Raw genomic sequence first — 22,476 nt, 5'->3', positions numbered from 1 at the left:
ATTATTAAATCCCAAAAGATCTGTGATTTTTTTTAATGCAGGTACAGCAAGTAACCAGATTAATACCATAAACAGAGGCAAAGTGGATATTTATCAGATTATTAAATCTAGCATGGAATGAGTGTCTTCAATAAATGCAAACTACAGTACTTACATGCAAAACAAAGTAAAACCCACATGTGAAACTACCGACAGTGATTTTACAATTTTAGTAGTCCATAAACCATTCTAGAATAGCCAGGCACTAAAGCCTAACTATAGTTGTATAGAATTATTTATGCCATTAACCTCAGTTTTGTTTAATGTATCTACATGTTCAATGATACAATGATCACACATGATTCAGATGAATTGACAATTTATTGATTAGCTCTGTAAATTGTACACATCCGTTCACTACTTGCATTAACAATTCTTTGGAACAAAAACTACTCAGCAGAAATATAAACCCATACAAACAATAGTCATGTAGAACAGAAAGGGTAAAGCATGGCTTATCTACTCTCTGGACTCAATGATAAAAAGCCAGAGTATCAAAAAATGACAAACTGTCATGTCAAGTAGCTATGTTGGTCTTGTAAGTGCTAGAAGGAAAAAGTGGTTTCCAGTGCTCTACAATCTGGTGCATTGTTTACTGGGTAATGCCAATGACGCCACAGGCCAGACGTCCACCTGCGTTGCCAGTCTTTAGACTCTCTTCATCGCCTCCTTTTCCCAGGTCATCTTTCTTCTCATGGATCTAAAACACAGGAGAGATATTACAGTCAAAACGATTTTCACAGTAATAGAAATGCTGCTAAAATCTACTCAGTACACATCTCAGAGTTCCAGTCTTAGATAATGTGCTAAGTGGTATTGAATTGAAGAATGACAGTGCTTTTCCTTACCACCATGGTTCTGCCAATGATAGAGTAGGGGCCATTGAGGGTAAGCATCTTGTCCGTGATGTCTATCTTGGCAGTTTTATTTGCTCCAGCTGTCACATTGCCCAGGTCTCCAACGTGCCTGTTTACATGTTAAAACATTATACATTTAAACAATTGTACCACAGACGACTAATAACATACTTTCAAAAATCGGATTCATGTAATCACACATTGTGACAGAAGACAAGGATGAAAAAATGCACTCGAATTAATACTCTTAACTTACAGCTTTAACTGAAGAAGTGCTAGACAAGAGGACATCTGATACTAAAATCACACTAAGTATTTTTTTGTAGAGGAAGCCTTTAATATTGTTCGGTGAAAGAAATATCGGCTTAATGATTTCAACCTGATTGCATTTACTATCCCAAAATCATCCCGTGTTTGGGGCAACTCTTCCATCCTGTTCCACAATACCATCACCTTCATTCCCAGCACTTTTGTACATAGCTAATTCTAACTATTCTGTGCTTCTGTAAATACTTACTTATTATTTTATTTATCTTTATTTTATTCATCTTTCTATTAATATTTTGACTGTTTTAAATACTGTGTACTAGACTACTGTAATGACTGAATTTCCCCCAAGGATAAATAAAGTATTTCTGATTCTGAATGTTACATTTTAAGAGGCGACATAATTTGTCATTAAAAACAAAACATCTCATTTACCTGTTTGAATGAGTAAACAACGTATTGCCATAACAAACTGCTGCTATTATTGGGGGTTTCACACCAACTTAAATTGCATGAATGCATAATATATAAACATACCATTAATAAGTGGGAAAGCTATGCAAAGGCTTCTAGGCTCTCGTGCAGATTACCCATAAAACACATTTGTTCCCCACGTCCAATAGATGAAACTCTTTAGAAAAATATGCATGCACCAGTTACTCAGCAAAAGTTTTCCAAACACCTTTGGGTCAAATAAATATATACTTCATGTAAAATGAAACATGCAGATAGAAGCATTCAGATGAGGATACATTTGCAATCTCTCACATTGCTTAATAAACTACATTATGGCTCCTAAAACAAATGTCACCTGGGCTTTTCCTCCAATGACATGTCAAAACTGCTATTTTGGTAATAAGTTTATTTCAACTGATTATCTTTGATGACCTAAGACATACTATATAAATCCATAGAGTGTGTGTTGAATATTCTTGGGGTATTTGTTAGATGTGAGATTTTGTAAAATGCTTTAATTTGACTTCCTTGTGCAGATGCATTAAGTCAACTCCTACAACCAAATAACAGTAAAGAAACTACAGTGTTTCAGCAGAGGTTATTATTTGTATTGCTCTGGGTGGAGACCTTTGCTGCTCACTGACACCTTCATTCTCGCTTGCAATTCCTCTATCCAGGTGTGATATGGGGCTACTTCTGTTTCTCCATAAAAAGCAACAACCACATATAGTTGTTATGGCACCATTAGTAAGAAATCAATACTACTTCCTCTTCCGCTAAAATTGTCCATAAGTAGAAAATATGTTTTCTCTCCCAGCTTTATAAACCCCCCTTAAACTATTATGTTCCAGATTTTAAATGACAAGGGATCTTTAAGTGAATTACAGAGTCAATGTGTCTATGGCTCTGATAAATGCTCATCATTTGCTTCATCTGTTATTATGGTTACTACCAAGCACAATGATTTGCTGAAGATTGCAGTCTGAAGGAAGAATACTTCAGTGTGATTTCACTCACCTGTCTGCATCAGTGGGACCAGCATGAGTCTTGTTGTGAGGGTTGTAGTGCGGGCCTGCACTGATGCATCCTGCAAAACAGACAGAGAGAAAAAAAGAATGATTAAACTCCATATTCAGTCTATGCTTAAGTAAGAAACCCATGAAATACAGGTAGATCAACTTTATTTGCAAAATGAGAAAAGATTGATTATGAAGTTTGTCAGGTGCTCACCATTGGTGTTGTCTCCAAATGCATGGACATGGAAACCATGCTCACCAGGCTCAAGGCCTGCGATTTCTCCTGTCAGCTTCACAGGGTCTGAATCACTCTAAAAGATCAAGATAACACTATTAATCAGGAGAACACACACAGAGAAGAGCTGTCAAAGGCAGATGGCTGGAGGGATTCAGAGCTTAAGCGTGCAAAAGGGGTTATTTCCATCTCATTCATATGACCAAGCCAGTCATGTGTGATAAAAGAAAACATAAAAGAATGGTTGTTCAACTTGTAGCCATGAGACATTGTTTTAAAAAGAAGTAGTGAAAAAAAATCCACTCCAGTGGGATTAAACATTTTACAAAAAGGCATAATCTCCTTAATCTCAATACGCCTTCATCTATCCATTCAAGGATTTGGTGGCTGCAATTGACACAAGCAGTGCATTTTCCCCAGACGGTGTTTATGTGGTTGTCTAGTCAACAAGGTAATAAGCAGAACAACGTGCATGCTCGTATTTGTGAGTTAGATAAGGAGACCATGCAGCCTTTGAACAAAGTCTGGGGCCCCTGATATGAAGTGCAGGAGGCTGCTGTGTATCTTATTGTGACTATCTGTACTGTCCATGATAACACTTTAACATTAATACTTTATGCATTTTAACCCTCCTGTTACCCTCAAATTTACTAACATGTTTTATCATTGCAGTCAATTTTACCCCAGCAATTTAAACCTCCAGAAACTGATTGTTACCCAGGTTTATATGTCAAGTGCTTTATGTTTCTTTGTTGACTACCTACATAGCCCTTTAAATAAAATATATGTCAAGCATAGACACAATTTAAAGCACTTAGAAGGACTTTATTTGTAAAGCAGAACATCAAACTGCTGCAAGTTTGTCATGCTCTCGTCAGCCCTGCCTTGTTTCTATGTTATCAAAATGTATGATGACACAGGACACATCACTGAACATCTTTAGAGACATGGTGGCTGGAAATATTATATCTCAATATAAAGGTTTGATGCAAGCTCCTGCAGTCACATGGGGAAGTATCCTTGGTTATAGTGACCTCAATATCATTCAGAACAACCAAAACAAATGTGTGTAAAATGTTGATATTTCTTATGTTTTATACAGCTACAACAGCCTGGGGTCAAATCCGGTCGAGGCATGATGGCTGTCTAACATGAGTCTGGTTCTGCCTGAGGTTTCTGCCTGTTAAAAGGAAGTTTTTCCTCGCCACTGTAACTAGCTAAATACTGCGATGTGCAGTGCTCATGGTGGATTAAGGTGGGGTCAGACTGAGTCTCACCCTATGGTCTCACCCTGTCTTGAAGTTGGGACTCTGTTCATAATTTGACAGAGTGGTCTAGACCTCCTATGTTTGTAAAAGGGTCTTGAGATAACGTTTGTTGTGATTTGGCGCTATACAAATAAAGATTGATTGATGATTGATGATTGAAATTGACCCCAAGCAACACCGATGTGTATTTTTTTTTTTTTTTTTACAGGAAATTGGAAAACATCAACATTTTAATTTTACATGTTCCCTGTTGTCCCCATTAAATTAGGAAAAGTCATGAAATATGAAGCCAAAAAAAATGATGTTAGTCATTAATTTAGAGACATTGAATGGGGTCCAATTGACCCCAGGGATAATAGGAGGGTTAATGGATGTATTGAGGCATGGGACCCATCCATGTAGCCTGGTGATAGTATTAATTCAATGATGCAAAGCAAGGGAGGAACATCTTAAAATATAGAAGTCACATGTTTTTATTTCTAAAGGGAGATAAAATGTGACTTCTGTAATAGATTTATAAATGTATTAAAGAAAAGGCAAAGAGTAACTGCAGAAAAGTTGACTTTTTAAATAAATAGTCAAATGTGACTGAGTCCATCCATCCATTACGCATTGTTTGCGCAGCCCTCTTACTCGAGGTTAAGATAACAAAACCGGATAGGCAATGACTCAGCAAAAACCTTAGTTGCTTTTACTTATTTTTTACACTTTGTATCTCACTGCTACTATTTCCAGTCAAAGCAGAAGTGTACCCTGACTCCATGAGGCTAAACTAACCTCACCACCAAACACATGTGAACGCGACTGTGTATGAAAACCATCCACCAGTGCAACAGGCGTTTCCAGGACGCGCGCGCTGCTAATCATTGACAAATCACAGGCCTTCAACGTTCAAAGGTTACGAGTCTAATGACAGGATACTATTTTTAACAGTGTTATTGACCCATTTTTACAACCTATTTGCACGAGCACTGTATTTAATTAAAAAGTGACAATCAGCAGATAATGAGTATGTGCGCACTTATCCAACACTGAGGTTGACGTGTTTTGTAACATGCAGGCTTCAGACAAATTACATCAAATGAATCTGCACGCTGAAGTCACGTTAAAAATAAAGTGAAAACCAATGCTACACCTAATGGAGCTCGATGCATTGTCCTCCAGATTAAATATGTAGCCGGTAAGCCATGTTTCTCCCAAAACCTGTCAACCAACTTTACTAGCATGCTTCTGAATGGACAACTTAGCCAGCTTAGCATTGAAACGCCAACACTCCCTGCAGGATTTTTAAGCTACTTTCATTAACCTTACTCTCTAGATATCTCTTCCTCTCATAAACAACACTTAAATCTCACCTCCTGCTGAAAGTAGACGGTTCCGGCTGTTTCCCCAGCTCCTTTCAACACGCAGACAGCTTTCAACACCATTTTTGCAGCGGTTTCAAAGGACGTACAAGTTTCCTTACCCCTTGTGCAGAGCGAGAGACAGCCAATATGTATAAGCGTGGAGGGGCGGGGCTTATGTTAGAGGCAGCCAATCAGAGCGCATCACAACCAACAGAACGCATTCTCATTGGTCAGTGACGGTTACGTAGGCGAAAAGACCAGGAAGCTGCTGAACATGCTTATCACTTGACTTATATGTCGTTTAGAAAAAACCTTTATAAAGCCAGTGGAATTAATCCATAAAGCCCCAAGCTTTTATCAAGAGTTTATCCAGAAATATATTTATATTTATTTTATAATGATGATCAATTCATAAAATAATAAAGAAATATAACATACACAATTATTATTTTGGAACTAACTGCCTGCTGACCTCAGGTCCATTACAACTGTCTCCACTTTAAAAATAAAAAGACTCAAAACATATTTAATTTCTCAAGCGTATGAATGATATAATGACAGTTGTGACTGGATGCATGTGCAGCTGTTTGTGTGATTGCTGTGTCTGATGTATTTTGGGTGTATCTATTGTTTTTCAGTTTTTATTTTATTCTATTTGGAAAAATGTTTTTACCTTTTTAATTCTCCATCTAAAGCACATTGAACTTATGTGGAATGAAATGTGCTTTATAAATAAAATTGCTATTGCTATTGCTTGCTATTATAAAACATCTTGCTACCACCTTTTATGCATGACAGTACCATCAAATACAGCCAATATTATCCTCATATTAGTTTACTGTCAGGTGGTGTAAATAAAATGGCATTAAAAATACATAAATACTGTTATTTCAGTGGGTATCTCTGCACAATCCACAGCAGGGGCATCATTTGGGGGAGAAAAATGAGGACCATGCTATGGCCTGAGAGGGGGCATAAAAGGTTTTGAACAGTTGCTCAATTTAACATCTATCTTATATCTTTTTGGGGGCATTTTTGCCTTTATTGATAGGACAGCTTTCATCAGTCTGTGGTGGCAACACAAGGATGCAAGGCGACTGAACAAACTAGTGAAAAGAAGCTGGCACTGTGATTGGAACCAGGTTGGACACACTGGAGGCTGTGGTGGAGAGACACAGAAGAAGCTAGAGGCCATTCTAAATTACACAGATCATCCACTTCACAGCTTCTTTGTGGACCAGAGAAACAGCGGCGGTGGACGGCTCATCTCTCTACGCTGCAGGACTGAGAGATACAGAAAATCATTCATCCCTGCAGACATTAGGCTTCATAACTCTCTAGCCAATGGGAGATGAGCTGACAGACACATGGATTACTTGTTTTATGTGATCTTTATCATTTTCTCTGCCAGACACCTACATTTCACCCTTCAGGGATTAATAGAGTACATTCTATTCTATTCTATTCTCTCACTCTATTCTAGCTGCAGAGACAGGAAACGTGGGGAGTAAAGAGTGGAGGAAGACATGCAGCAAATGGTCACAGCCGGGAGTCAAACCAGCGATTTCTGTGACGAGGACTATAGCCTCTGTGTGTGGGGTGCTTAGACCACCAGCGCCCCTCAATTTAATATTTATTAATGGGGCCTAAAATTCCTCTCAGCACCCCATAGTACATGTTGCCCATGAGGGTTATTGATATTAGGTCCAATTTCTTCATATGAAGAGAAGTATGCTGGGAAATAAAAAACGTTCGGATCCAAAGTCTGCAGTCAATTCTTGTTGTTGAGACCTAAGTGGACTTCACATATAAAACATTTTTTACATTTTAGTCTTAACCATGGATGGTAAAGAAACAACCTAAACATTGGCTTTAAAATAAAATAGAATTAAAACAGTTTCCTTAAAACATGGGATTACTTCAAATGTGATTTATATTTCAACACCAGAGTTCAGCTTTAAACACAAAAATGCAGATTAGACAAGGAGAATGATTTGGTACAAAAATAGTTTATTAAAATCAATTTCCTATGGCTGGGATATTGAAGATATTATGTCCATGTCTTTTGTATTTTTAACAAACCATAGAAACGTGTCACCTTCCAAACCACAAGGAGTTAAAAAATGTTAAAGCAAAGGGCCTCTGTGTTTCCTTCCAGATCAATTTGTTTCTCCTGGATAAACAAATGACAGATCACAAACAACAATAACCTCTACACCTTTTCAAATCGCAGTGATGAAAGCATATTTACAGCAGTATTTTTTACCAAGCAACACTCTTCATTTCCGTTCTAGAGGTTTGCCCCGCTGCCTCAGCGTTTAAGCTTCTCAGAAAATAGTTGGACGTGTAGAACATCAGATACAGTATGTCTTCAGTGAAACAGACTTGTCCAAAATCTGTTTATAAAAGATGAAAAAAATTTAACTTAAGTCATGTTTCATGTTTCCATGTTACTAATTCATATCCCTGTTTGAATGATGTACTTAATGACACAAATGAAAAGCTTTTTGGTGTATTCTGAAAGATCTCCCTCTTCCTTCGAAACACACGTCATAAGGAACAAACCCCATAAACACAAAGCTCACTGAGCCTCTTTGTGTTTATACACATCTTCAAAACCCAACACTCACACCTGATTTTATGCACTTTTTTATGTTTTGTGGTGTACAGTACTCATAAATAGTCCTGTGTTGGATGGATCTATAAAAAAAAAAAAGGTTCAGCTGAACTGTTAACAGAAAAACAAAATATATACACAATCAGGCCAAAGTGTGACTGAGACATTTACCACAAAATAATGAAGAGATTTAAAACAAGTTTTCTTTTGTTTAACAGTATTTTCACAGCTAAATACAAATCAATACCTTTGCAAACAGTATACCCATGTTTTTAATTTTGCATATTAATACTGCTGTCTAAATCAATCACACTCCTGAGCTCATTTTCATCATCAAATTTCTTTCCCTCATGATTACTGTAAGGATTTACAATAACGCACATGGACGATTTCTGGTAAAGTAAATTTTCTTGCATGTTTCATTAAAATGTCTTTTCTAAAATGCATGTCGGACCATCAGTGAGAAAAAAAAAGCAACTGTTTGTTTACAAGTGTTGGGCTTCCTGGGAATTTCATTTTTGCAACTAATCAGAATTACTATGGAAAAAAATAACTTACAATATTTTCTATCATGTGACATTTAAATGAGTGCAGTATTATCAAAGACTGTGAAGCACCTTTGATTCACTACATAATAATTGAATGACTGGGGTGTATATATTTCATAAGTCATTTGGTCATTCCTGTTCTCCTAAAATATGACTACCCAGATATATTCAGAGGCCTTGTGAGAGTCAGGTTAGTTTCTAATCAGTTCCATTGTTAGAAGTTTGATAAATACGTGTTGAGTGTGGATCTTTTGTGCATGCCAATGATAAGTCAGTTACTGCATCAAGTATGTGTTAGAGTGAGATTTTGTTGTTAGTGAAACTAAGTTTTTCAAATAGTCTCAGATGATAAATGAGGGGTTCTAAATTTGCATTTTGGAGGATGAGCCAAGGTCTCTGGCTCTCCACATGAACTCTTTTAATACACGCTACCTGATCCTTTTTAAGTGAAACTGGTATGCAGTACTTGGGACTATAAACAGACGCCACAACTGATACTAATATCTTGTTCTCTGATCTCAGGCCCTTCCTTGTCCTTGTAATGTTGCCTGACTGGCTGTGAAAGTGTAATGTAGAGTCGATGGGAAACAATGAGATGCCAACAATGAAGAAAAATAGACATGCCTCTATTATTGATTACTTGTTGAGAAGTGTTCAGTGTTCAACATGATATTTTGACAAATTATATTTAAAAGAAAAGAAGCTTTTTGAAGTTGTCAAGGAGTGTCTGATGAGGTGAGGAGTCAAACAAGAAATCACTTGTTCTCTAAAACTTCACACCAACAAAGTAAAAACTTAAAAGCTGAGCTCGGATTAATCTCAGATGGACAGAGCTATGGAACATGCAAGAACTCCATTAGATCTTAAAACTCACAGGAGGGGAAGAAAAACTTGAGTTGACAGCCAATTTTTTGATTACAGACCATTAAGTGGTCATGTGTTTCAAATTTGATGGTTGTAAGCCTATTATGCTTGGGGGACACACCGGGCGACTGAGCAGCGCGTGACGGCTGCCTCTCTGAACTGCTGCGTCTCGTACCGGCGCGGTGACCACACAGGCTGCGTGTCAGGGTGCCGGCTCTCTTTCTCCTTTGATAACGGCCTTAATAACTCAAAGTTCGATCTTGTGTCTGTATTCATTTCATTAATACGTAGTCTAGACACTCATCTGAAACAGATGGAGGCCGTTTTTGAGTTGAGATTAAAAGCCAATGTATTCAACTTTCATGTCCATGGCATATCATACAGGGGGAGATGCTGTTGCCGATAGGTCAATGTAGAAGCTGGCTGTGCAAAAAGGAAGGCCTCACATTGATTTTTGGCACTGCAAAAGTGCTCGAGGCAAGCCGGAGTTGCACTGCTAACATGGACAGTGTGTCCGCTCTGACATGGGAACATGCAGGTTGACATGAAAACCAAGAGGTTCTGCAGCTGACACGTTCTGCTCAGGGGTGTAGTGTGGACGCAGCATTAATCTTAACAGAACCAAGCATCTATACGTGTTTGAGAACATGTGGGTAAAACATGATTTGAAGAAAAAATGTGGTAACTGTCTGGAAAACTTCACATGGCTGGCTGTTTTCCAGTGACAAACATGTTTTTTCTTTAATATTTCAGTGGTTTAAGTCTCTGACTGAAGCTGCTGTCTATGACTCAGCTCCCGGTGTTGTTTCTGTAAGCTCACTTTGAGCTGAAGATAAGGGCTCAGAGGGCTTTGGCTCTTCTGCAGCAGTAGTTACCTCCGTAGATGAAGGAGCTATAAGTTCTGGCAATGCCTTCTCTTCAGGAGCGTCCCCGCTTGGTTCTTTTTCCACAGTAACAGCGGGAGTCAAACGAGGTTGCTCTGTGCTGTTGGACGTCCGAAATCTGTCCATGGTTTCCAGTTCAGCCAATCTATCGTCCCTGTCCCACCGTGTGGTCCTTTCTCGCCGTTCAGACCGCCTTGGTTTGTCCCCTTCTTTTTCTTTTTCTTTTTCCTTTCCTTCAGCCCCCCTCCCTCTATCTCGACTCCCTCCCTCTCCCCTCCCTCGCCCTCTCTCCCCATCATCTCCCCTTCCTCTTTCTCCTCCCTCCCCCCTCCCTCGCCCCTTCTCCCCATCATCACCCCTCCCTCGTTCCCTGTCTCTGTCAGGGCTGCTTCTCCTCTCCTTCCAGTCCCTCCTGTCTCTGTCTCTGTCGCGATCACGATCCCTATCGCGGTCCCTGTCCCGATCTCTGTCTCGGTCCCGGTCCCATCCTCCTCTCTGGTGATCTCCTCCGTCATCCTGCCATCCTCCAAGCCTGTCCCTTCCTTCCATTCTATCGCCGCCCCCTCCTCTACCTCCGTCACCAAATGGACGCCTTCCACCACCAAAACCTCGATCCCTCTCTCTATCCCTTTCTCGGTCCCAGTCTCTTTCCCTCTCTGGCTCTCGATCTCTAAATCCAGGTCTTTCCCCTCTGAATGGTCTGCCTTCCATTTCCTCAGGCCCTTCCAGACTGCGAGGAGCACCGGGTCTGATAAAAGGAAGAGGAAGGGTTTGAGGAGGAGGAGGACCATGCCCTTGTGGAGGGAAAGGAGCTCTGATGTTGTGAGGAGGGAGCATCCCAAAGCCTCCTTTGGGTACGGGGAGCTCATGGTGCATAATTTGAGGGTGTGGCCCTCTGGGCAGCACCTGTGGGGGCATAGGTGGCATGCTGGGATGAGGGGGTCTTGGTCCATGAGGTAGAGGAAAACGTTGCATGTGTGGAGGTGGGAGAACTGGAGGACGCTGCAGTGGGATTATGCCAGGTCGTGCACCGAGCAGACCACCTGTGGACGGTTGGATGTTTCCTGGAGGACCACCAGGTAAAGAACCAAGAGGTCCACCGATCTGGTTACCTGATGAGGAAAACAAAACTCAGATTTAATCTTAAACGCCTGAGGGAAGAGAGGTGAAATGGATGGACTGAATGAAAAGTCACTTTAAGAAGGAGAGGATGAGAATACTGCAAATGTGACTGACCCATAGGTCCCATCTGGTTGTTGTACATGTGGGGACCCTCTAGCCCCTCGTCATTTTTCCTGCTGCCCAAACCTGCTTGGTCCAGAGGCGAGTCTTCAGCCCCACCTTTGGAAGAAGGAAGTAGACCTAGAGGCATGGAGCCCGGAGGAGGAAAACCTGAGAGAGGAGGAAAGAAGTTGTTAGATGTAGCCTAACTGGAACATGAAGCTCTTTGCTGTTTTGTGCTTGTGTGCTGAAGAAACTGAATGAACTCTGGTGAGAAATGCTTTGATGGAAGCTGAAAGAGGTGCTACCTGGGTGTATCTGCATGGGGTTGAAGCCAGGTCTGATGAATGGCGGTGGAGGGACGCCTGGAGGGAAGGAAGGCAGAGGCATACCCATGGCGCCTGGAAAGACAGGAGGCTGGAGAGGACCCACGCCAATCATGGGCTGCTGCATTTGAGGGACCTGAAAATTAATTCACAGGAATTTATTCAAGATGAGAAAACTTTAAAGACACAGTGAGATCAATGCATCTTTTATCCTATAAGTTTGTTATGATAGAAACATCTTGCAGCTGTTGTTTACCTGTGCAGGAGGAGCGACTGATGCAGCCATAGGTAACATGTGAGTCTCTTCGGGCTGCTGTGGCTCCGACCTGCCGTTGTGGGTAGGCTCTTCTGGAAGGTCCAGAGTCTTCCTCACTGTGGCCCACTCTGAACAAGTCACAAATCAGATTTAGTTAAAAAGCAGGCTGGTTAAAGCACTTTTAGGATTTATAATGAAAACTGTATGAAGCATTTTCTGCACTTTATGAGTTCAGTGAATAACAGAACATCTTTATATCAGGATGGAAGAGTCTTTACCTGGTGACACGGTGTCTACATCCAATATCCCTCCTTCTCTCAGCTCCTCCACCTGAGCCTCTCTGACCTTCGACCACGGTATGTACGTGACGCCCAGCTCCACGTCCCAGTACTGTTTGAACTCAGCCTTAATTCCTTTGTTCAGAGCCCAAGCAATCTGTTGAGAATGAAACAGAACTTCTGATTAGATTACTTCCACATTTAATGACTCCTCTGTTATTGCAGTCTGTGTTGCCCGCTCACCTTGATGGTTTTCTGGTTTACTTTGTGAGATCCTCTGCTCAGCTTCTGCAGAGCCCTGAAAGCATCCTGCCGGTGTATCATGACGATGTAAGCGCAGCCACGCGGAGGGATCATCTAAAAGGAAGGAAGAAGAGGACAAATATAAGGGGGAGTCAAGTAAATGGACTGAGTCTTATGGCAATACCAAGATCCTTTTGCAATTTTTATCAAAAGCTCTTTTCACATTATGAGGCTGCAGCAGCGCCATAACAAAGCTCTGCCGTCATCATGCCTTTGTACTTTCATAGTGATGCCACAACAGCCTAATACTGGTTTCCCAGTGTGTGACTTCACATTGTGTTATGATGATGCTGATGCATGAGAGGTAAACACTCAGCAGGAGCATTGCATTAACACACTCCCAACATAGACACACACACACAGTGCTGTTCACTACTGCCTGCTCCTTTAGCTCACTGTGATCCCATCTTGCCCCTGTAACGCCCCTGTCACTACCTCCCATGCGGGCAGAGCAGTGGGATGACTTGGCCCCAGCATTACGCCTCTGAGACGTTTATATTGAAGGTGATATTTACTGGGATGTAAATATTGCACCTTGAACTGGCAATGTGAAAAGGGCTAAATATCCACCGGCTTGTAATCATTTTTTCCTTTTCAAAAAATTTGCTCCAAATATCTACAACAAGTCAGAGACTGTGAGCTGTTTGTGTTATAACCTGCATGAAAATACTAATTACATCTTGAAAAATGTCCTGGAATGCAACTAAAACACAAAACAATCAGAAAGTGTAAGAGTATTTTTTCTCAGACACACACACACACACACACACACACACACACGGATCAATATAAATGACACCCATAGGCCTACTTACATTGATAGACTCTATCGGCCCAAACTCCTCCAGTAAACAGGCAACATCTTGTTGTTGTGTCCTCTTGTCCAACTGGCCAACCCAGAGCGTTGTACTGCAAACTTTAAGGAAGGAACTCAAGGTTACATGAAGAAGAACTAAGAGATGCACAGAGATTGCAACATCAGCAATACCAGAAATCAAAGGGGCTTTATTAAAGAGGGATAAAAGATAATGATTTTAAAGAATGAACACGTCATATGGATCGTTATTGACTGAAGTCCCTCGGGTTAAATGAATGAGACCATAAATAGATTATGACTCACTGCTAAGTGTGTCGGCCTTGGGTGGTGGGAGGCCTTTCTGCCGTCGCTCTCTCTCTTTCTCCCTCTCCCTGTGGTCCTGTGATCGGGACTGTGGGGAGTGGTGACGCCGGTCTCTGGAGCGTGAGCGGGATCTCCTGTGCCTGGATCGCCGCGTGCGGGAGTTGGACCGCGACCGCCTCCTCTTTGGAGACCTAGGACAGGAAAAAAAAACAGATCATGATGTGTGCAATATAAATAGGCATTTATTAGCTTATCTACAGACAACTAATTGAAATAGTTTTCAGACAGAGCCTTTGAGATTGGTTCAGAAGCTTACCTGGAGCCTGAGTGTGACCGTCGTCTTCCATCTCTCAAAGATGAACGATCGATGTCCATTGACAAATCCTGACACAGTGTGGGAATAACATTTTCATGATTTCATGCAATCTTTAATAAATAAAAGTAGTAAAACAATAGAACATACTTAATCTGGTTTCTACATTTCTTGGATAAGATTATAATTCAACATGACTGATCCTCATCATTGACTTTATACTGACTCTTTTGGTTTCAAGGGTACCTGTTGTTGCTGAGCTGCGTTGTGAGGAGGGAATATTCCTGGGAAACCTGGAGGCCCAGATGAACCAGGGAGGGGATGCCCTGGTAAAGCATGCCCCATCGGAGGCATCATACTGGGGAAGCCTTGCGGTGGTAAACCGTAGGCCTGGAGCTGGCCGTTTGGAGGGAGAGGAACCTGAAAAAGACAACCGTCATGAATACAAAGCATGGACAGCTCTCTTCACGTAACATTAAAATTATTCTGGTGGGGGTGCCGTTGGCCTAGCGGTCTAAGCGTGCACTAGGGCTGTCAACGAATATTCTAAATTTGAATATATATTCAAATATTTTTAAAAAACGGATATTTGATTGTGAAAATTAATATTCGACTGTGGAAAAAAAACACATCAGCGGTTGCTTTGCGAGTGGGCGCACTGCATGACGGGTCAGGGACAGGTCACAGGAGTCACACATGCACAGCGTGAAGCAGACGGCAGAGAGAAATCTTTCCATCCCCGGATCCTCAGTGCGCTCTGAACGCGTCTTGTTCTCCGCTGGGAATATAGTGAATAAAAAGAGATCGGGCCTCTTCACATGTGGACTGTCTTGTGTTTTTGGCAAATAACCTGTCCGGCCTAAGACCCTGCATTGACAATGGACTAAAAGGGCCAGACAATCAGTGACACTGGGATAAAATGCAGTTTTTCCTCTTTTTTTTTTATACAAGCGCCAAGAATGTAAGTGGACTACTTTTTCGTTTTTAACTTTAACTTCAGTTAATGTTAATATTTGCTTCAATCACTGAATGAAGCCTGCCTATATTAGGGACAAGAGTCGGGACCTTTAATTGCTCGCACAAGTCTTGTTCAGCACTCACTCAGCGCATTGCGCACAGAGAGGGGAGGGGGGCGAGCGAGCGAGATGTCTACAGTCTTAAAAGTATTACGGTATAGACCATTAGGTCATTTACTTGTTTTGTAATGTGTAGGTATGTTTTAGCAATGTTAAATCTGAAATCTCCTTGTATTAGTTTGTCCACCTGTTATTGACATAATGCACAAATATAGATATTTGAATGGTTCGAACCTATGGGGTTTTTTTTAGAGGGAATATTCGATTGTCATTTTGGAGCAATTTTGACAGCCCTAGCGTGCACCCCCATGTACAGAGGCTATCCCGTCCTGTCCATTAAAGGCAAAAATGCCCAATAAAACATAACTTTAAAAATTATTCTGGTGAAAATGATTAGTCCTTTTCCAATAATTTATATTTTCTATATGTAGTATTTTTTTTGAAGGGAGTTGTTTTTCATACAAAAGAAGCAGATTAAGAATTTACACATGATGTAAATTATTATGCAAAGGTTTAATATCTGTGATTGAAAACCAAACTTCACATTAAATTAATCCACAATCAAATATTTAGGCAGCAAACACTTGAAATGTTTGTTTTTGTTTACCTGCTGTGAGAGGTCTTGCGACATGTTCATCATCTGCGGTTTGAAGTGCTCCATGTGTGACAGAACGGCTGGAGCCTGCTGCATGCTACAACGATAAAAACACACCATTAGCTTCGCAGCTAATGTCATTGCAAAGCTGATGTAATCTATGAAATAAATCAAAGGCTTACAAGGAGGGCTGTGATGAAATTTCATCCGTCTTTGTGTCGTCTCCGACTTCTGGCTCGTCGTCGTAGTCAAAGCGATCCAGCAGTTTCTATGAGGGAGAGTCAAGTGGCGCTTGTAAAAGTAGATTTGACATTTAACAGCCCTTTTCATATTGACAGTTCAAGGTGCCCCTGCAATATGTTGCCATGAGTGTCACAGAGGCATGATGGTGGGATGCAATCACTTTCCACAGCTCTGTGGAAGTGCATGTCTGAAGCTCCTGCTCTCGTGCTCCTGCAACACCTTAATGCAACATGAAATCACACACTGGGCACCAATACAATGTTGGGGCAAATGATATATGCAAATAAAAAACACACAGCCACCTTATCAAAGGTTGTCTTATGCTGGACGGGTTGGCTCGGCAGGGGAGGATGCCCGGCCATCATGCCCAGGCTACTGGCGACACTCTGGGGCTGTGTTTGAATGGCGTGTAGAGGAGGCTGAGTGTGGAGGTCAGGCTTCACCGGCTGCTGCTGAAAGTTTTGGATTATCTGTTGAAGCTAAAAGAGTTAAAGAATAAACATTAGCCAGAGTCCACGAGATGTGCATGCTATACTAATACAACACCAATGACCGTGATAGGAAAAGAGTGTACATGGTTACCTGTTGACCCTGTGAGGACTGAAAAAGCTGCGCCACGGCAGCAAAGGCATCAGAGTTTGGAAGCTGAGTGGCAGGTGTAGTGGTGGAGTTTGCTGTTACCATGGTAACTGGCTCTTTGGCTAGAGGTGGGGTGGAACCTAAGGATGGAGAAGCGGCGTGAACATGCTTGTAAGCAGCGAACACTATCACCTAATACCACTTCAGTAAACCTTTAACAACTCATTGTATGTTATAAAATACAACAGTTTCACATTTTCCAATACCGATACAAAAATCAGTTGTTAGAAACAAAATGAATCAATTCAATCTTTAGAGTTTGTATAAATGTATTTAAAAATGATATCATGTCACTGCCACATGTGTTAAAAACAGAACTTACCTGGATCATCTGCCCCTGCGTAGAGTGCAGCAGCACTGCTAGAGCCAGCAGCCATGTCCAGAAGAGGTTGAATCACCTCAATCTTAAACACTCCATTCTTCTGCCACAGGTTCAACACTCGCACAATCTTACTCTGCAAAGGAAATAAGAAAGACCGTAAACAGGTGCAGAGACGGAGAAACAGGAAAACCTTTAATCTGTTTTACTGGGTACTGTTTGTAACGTTGTGGGCACTGAGTATAGCAGCAACATTTTTCAACATTTAGCTGCAAAATGTCTTTAAAACGTAGTTTGAATTTTACTGTCACTTTTTTTCAATCCCATTTAGAGCAATATTTCTGGGTTTTTTTTATTTATTTTTGTGATGAGAAATATATTTAAGATGGTTGGGATATGTGTTGCTTTATGCAGATTTTAATTTGGAATTTCCATTGTGTGAATTTGCATATTAGCTAAATACTTGCTGCAGCATTTAACATTTAGATTTATAAAGGAAATTTTTTATTGAAAATGTATATTTATATTGAACATTTGAATTTAACGTTAACATTTATATTTAAATTTTAACATTAAGATTTATGGTGAGCATTTAAATTTAACAGTTACATTTTTATTGAACATTTTAATTTTACATTTAAATTTATATTTAAAATTTATATTTATATTGAATGTTTAGATTTAACAGTTAAATTTATATTTAAAATTTGAATTTAACACTTAGATTTATATTTGACATTTTGATTTATATTGATTAGTTAGATTTAACAGTTAAATTTATATTGAACATTTGAATTTAACACTTAGATTAAGATTTAAAATTTAACATTTATATCTATATGTAAAAATTGGATTTAACATTTATAGTTACCATTTATATCTCAAATTTAACATTTAGATTTAACTTTTATATATTACATTTAATAATTTATTCTGAACATTTATATTAAACATTTATATTTATATTTAGCATTTGTATTTAACTGTTATTTTTATTTATATTTGTCACAACATAAATGAATATGAAAATGATATTGCTCTTATAGTGATTCAAAAAGTGACTGAATAATTCACACTCTGTTTTAATGACGTTTTGATGTTGAAATGTTGCTGTTTCATTATGCACAACTTAACAAATGGCACCCCATATTCTACAACCCTTTACATTCACATATATTATATACCATCATCAATCATCACAGTAAAAATTCTTGAACTCAGTTCTTACCCTGTCCTCTATTGGGCAAAGGCAGAGATTCTCGAATGTTCCTGTAATGTTCTTTGTGAACCTCGGGCCAAACACGTCCTTGTCAGATCCAAACTGATGCCTGGACTGCCTCACAATGGAGTCCACCACATACAAGCCTGCTACCTTGTACTCAGGCTTACACTGCAGAGAACAGAGAACAGAGAGGGACACAGATTCAAGTTTTCCATGTTTGGTGAGGAGAAAACATGCATGATAACGGGGTTCAGACAAGCTCGTCTCACCTTTTTGATGAATTTCTCCACTATCTGGACCACATGTTTGTAGAGCTGAGAAAGAGAGAGGCAAGCAAGCATGTAATAATTCAAATGCATGACTAAAAATATCTGATAACAGTACAGAAGGAATCACACAACTGCAAATACAGATCTGTCAAAGTCGTTCTTACTTTCATAGCTTTGATGGCCGATTTGGTGATGGAGATCATCTTAGCCCGTGAGATTGGGGGCTTGGAGTCAATCAATGAGAATAACTGGAGACAAAGAGGATATTAAGTTACTGACAATACAAGAGACAAAGATAGTATAAAAGAAGAGGGCAGTCCTTGAAGAGTTTCATCTTTATGAATGTGATCAACAGCCAAATATCACTGCAGAAAATAATCTGACATCCAGAAAAGTTGAGTTTAGATATACCCATTTTTGAAGGCGTATAATTGTCTAATGATTTTCTAAAACTAGACACTGACAGTTAATTTGCTGCAGCCACCTAACAGGTGATGTGTTAAAATGTGAGACTAAGATCTGAGAGATGATCAAGGACCTTTAATTGTGTTGCAAAGGGCAATCAATGCCACAGGTCTTCCTTTTCTATTGATTTTAATCTTAAACATGCAGAGCGCTTAATCTCACATCTAATTCATACATTCAAACCTAACAGTTTACTTGTTTTGAAGTTTGGATGCTGCAGCATGACTTAAACTGTGTGGTGCAAAGGGGGTAGAAATAAGTCATCTGCAATTTATGAGTGTCTGATGCAGAGGAAGAATCTAAAGGACTGTGGTGGGCCAAGATATTGATTTTCTTTTACGCTTAACAAATTAAGTCAAGTCTGAGAGGCTCAAACAGAGATCAGTGGTGTAAATGCATTATGTTTATAATGTGACTATCTGCAATTATCTGTCACACACACTGTCAAACTTAAATTCATTACTGTGATATCTATATCTTGCCTATGGGAGTTGTGCAATGGATGTCCAATGTAGATGCATGTGTGGGTTTTTCTGTCTTGTGGATTTCTGTCTTTTCTTAGCATTTATTTTTAATATTATCTATTTGCACTGAAACAAGATTGCACTTAATTTCGTTGTACTTGTGGCAATGACAATAAAGATATTGTATTCTATTCTATATGTGCATCCTAATTTACAGTGGTTTGAATTTATAAACCTCTAGTCACCTCCATGTTCTCCAAAAACAAACAATGCCATGTGTCTCAATCACCTCTTGTGTTTATGTGCATTGCAGGAATTGCAAAATACTTTCCAAATATTAAAAAATGTACATATTAGGTGTAACCAAAGATATAAATACAGGTGTGTCTAAGCCTACTGTAACTCATTCTGACATCTCCTGAAAAAAACACAATCAATATATAATTTAGACTAACAGGAATATTTAAATCACACACTTATATGAGGTAATAATAGTCATAATATACTGTATTTACACGCTCTGTAGTTCAATTAGCATTAGAACACAACTGATAGTAGCCATGCTCCTTAGCTAACACCATCATGAGTGTATGAACTTTATGCAGCACTATCCTAACTACTATGAACCAGCTGTCTCAGTGTTAACCTGCTATTTAGCACAAAACATCATCTTCTGTTTTAGATGCAACATTAACGGGTGTTGCAGAAAACCAGGTAAGGTCTATGAGGTGGACCAGTCCAGCTAGCTAGGCCCATTAGTCGGTCCTGCTCGGCTAGCTTCAATGCATCACAGCACCCTGACCAGCAGCACCCCGAGACTCGGTGTCTTCATGGTCTCCTGGAGCCCCGACGGCAGCTTACCTCTTGATTAAAGGCGTTTACGGCGTCCATGATTGCCCGAAGCTGCAGGCGGCCCCCTACGCTCCTGATTCCCCGCTAACAGAGATGTTTATTCAGGGAAGGGTCGGTTCAACATGTCCGCTCCTCCCGGTAGCTAGCGACAGTTAGCCTAGCATCGCTAGCCCTCGGGTCGGCGGGCAAAGCATGATGGGATTCATTGGGGTCGTTCTAGGTGTTGTCCACTAGATGGCGCTGTGTTGTAAGTAATGAAAACATGGGGACAAGAATGTATCATAGAGCTTCCTGTTTTATTGTTTCAACATCAGGTGTCCCCAGCATACAGTCTATGGTCCCCAACTGTCTGTCATCTAACTAACATACAGATCAGATGCAGCTTATTGCTACTGCATGACTCCTGAAAGGACCATAAATCCAAGTTATTACAGTATACTCTTAGTATGTAAGACAGTCAAAATATTAATAGAAAGAAGGAAAATAAAATATATAAATATGAATAAAATAACAATAAAATAATAATAAAGTAACTACTCTAACATCGTCACCCTCAAACAGTGGTTAAAAACAAATAAGACATGTACCTATACTTAATGCTGTTTCTGTTTTCGGCTTTTTGTTCATTGATCTTTTTAACTTTTTAACTGTGTTGTTGTGTTGATATTATCTGCCTGTGTTTTGTTAGTCTTGATTTTGTCTGCCTGTCTTTTGTTAGTCTTGATTTTGTCTGCCTGTGTTTTGTTAGTCTTGATTTTGTCTGCCTGCATTTTGTTAGTCTTGATTTTGTCTGCCTGTTTTGTTAATCTTGATTTTGTCTGCCTGAATTTTGTTAGTCTTGATTTTGTCTGCCTGTGTTTTGTTAGTCTTGATTTTGTCTGCCTGTGTTTTGTTAGTCTTGATTTGTCTGCCTGTATTTTGTTAGTCTTGATTTTGTCTGCCTGTGTTTTGTTAGTCTTGATTTTGTCTGCCTGTTTTGTTAATCTTGATTTTGTCTGCCTGCATTTTGTTAGTCTTGATTTTGTCTGCCTGTGTTTTGTTAGTCTTGATTTTGTCTGCCTGTGTTTTGTTAGTCTTGATTTTGTCTGCCTGTGTTTTTTTAGTCTTCATTTTGTCTGCCTGTGTTTTGTTAGTCTTGATTTTGTCTGCCTGTGTTTTTTTAGTCTTGATTTGTCTGCCTGTGTTTTGTTAGTCTTGATTTTGTTTGCCTGTGTTTTTTAGTCTTGATTTGTCTGCCTGTGTTTTGTTAATCTTGATTTTGTATGCCTGTGTTTTTTTAGTCTTGATTTTGTCTGCCTGTGTTTTCTTAGTCTTGATTTGTCTGACTGTGTTTTGTTTTGTAATTGTCTATTGCATGATTTGTAACTGTCAGGTTTTAAAGTCTTACTGTCTCTGTGTTGTGTAGGTTCCTGCCTTGGGACTACGGGTGAAATTTAGCATCTGTGCTAAGTCCGGCGCATTTACATTGATGCTCAATGCATTAATGTTGATTATTGTGCATTATCCCAACTCAATATGGGATTAACACTGAAAATTAAAAAACAGTGCTGAAATTCTAAAAGAAACAAAGTCATGCTATTCTAAGCTGACTGTAGCATTACTTTGATTCCCTTATAGGCACCAGGCTGCAGGCTATGCTGATATTTTGTACAACAGCACTCCTCTTAATGCGCTACTTCTTTGAAAGATCATGCAAAGGCCAAGAAGAGTTATAGTGTAATATAATATAAAACATCAGCTAAGGAATAAGAGCAAAATATTCATTTTGATTGATATTGGCACAATGTTTATAATATTTATGTTTTTGCAATATTTCTTATGCACACAATCAGTTTAGCCCCCTACAGGTTGCTCTTAAACAGTTGTACAAACCCAGGGAGTCTTTTCATGGTGTCATAATTTCACAACAGAAAATAGTAATGAGATAAGTCCAGGTTCACTCGTGTTTTGTCAAGTCAAGTCAAATTTATTCATAAAGCACATTTAAAACACAGCAGAAGCTGACCTAAGTGCTGTACAATGCATACAAAACACAATGAACAAAAACAAACAATGACTAAGAAAAAAAGACAAAACAAACAGAAAACACAGCATTGGGAATTGAAGCCTATTCAGGGA

The 22,476-nt window shown here is 39.6% G+C and overlaps 2 protein-coding genes across 2 annotated transcripts; both read right to left on the bottom strand.

Moving 5' to 3' along the window:
- Positions 1-341: 341 nt before the first annotated feature.
- On the bottom strand, positions 342-5,627 carry sod1 (superoxide dismutase 1, soluble). The gene is made up of 5 exons (XM_034684148.1): positions 5,494-5,627; positions 2,850-2,946; positions 2,637-2,706; positions 888-1,005; positions 342-739 (listed from the first exon to the last, which is right to left on the bottom strand). Exons 1-5 carry the CDS (start codon positions 5,563-5,565, stop codon positions 632-634), a joined length of 465 nt encoding a protein of 154 aa, XP_034540039.1. The 5' UTR covers positions 5,566-5,627; the 3' UTR covers positions 342-631.
- Positions 5,628-7,474: 1,847 nt separating this feature from the next.
- On the bottom strand, positions 7,475-20,575 carry scaf4a (SR-related CTD-associated factor 4a). The gene is made up of 19 exons (XM_034683870.1): positions 20,368-20,575; positions 18,742-18,825; positions 18,578-18,622; positions 18,315-18,476; positions 17,090-17,222; positions 16,711-16,847; positions 16,431-16,607; positions 16,068-16,153; positions 15,898-15,982; positions 14,461-14,634; positions 14,218-14,285; positions 13,902-14,092; positions 13,597-13,697; positions 12,722-12,835; positions 12,479-12,635; positions 12,201-12,328; positions 11,927-12,080; positions 11,634-11,789; positions 7,475-11,509 (listed from the first exon to the last, which is right to left on the bottom strand). Exons 1-19 carry the CDS (start codon positions 20,395-20,397, stop codon positions 10,296-10,298), a joined length of 3,396 nt encoding a protein of 1,131 aa, XP_034539761.1. The 5' UTR covers positions 20,398-20,575; the 3' UTR covers positions 7,475-10,295.
- Positions 20,576-22,476: the final 1,901 nt, after the last annotated feature.

This window comes from Notolabrus celidotus, chromosome 5 (genome assembly GCF_009762535.1).
Source record: "Notolabrus celidotus isolate fNotCel1 chromosome 5, fNotCel1.pri, whole genome shotgun sequence".
Taxonomy (NCBI): Eukaryota; Metazoa; Chordata; class Actinopteri; order Labriformes; family Labridae; genus Notolabrus; species Notolabrus celidotus.
This window is presented reverse-complemented; position numbering and strand designations above follow the sequence as displayed.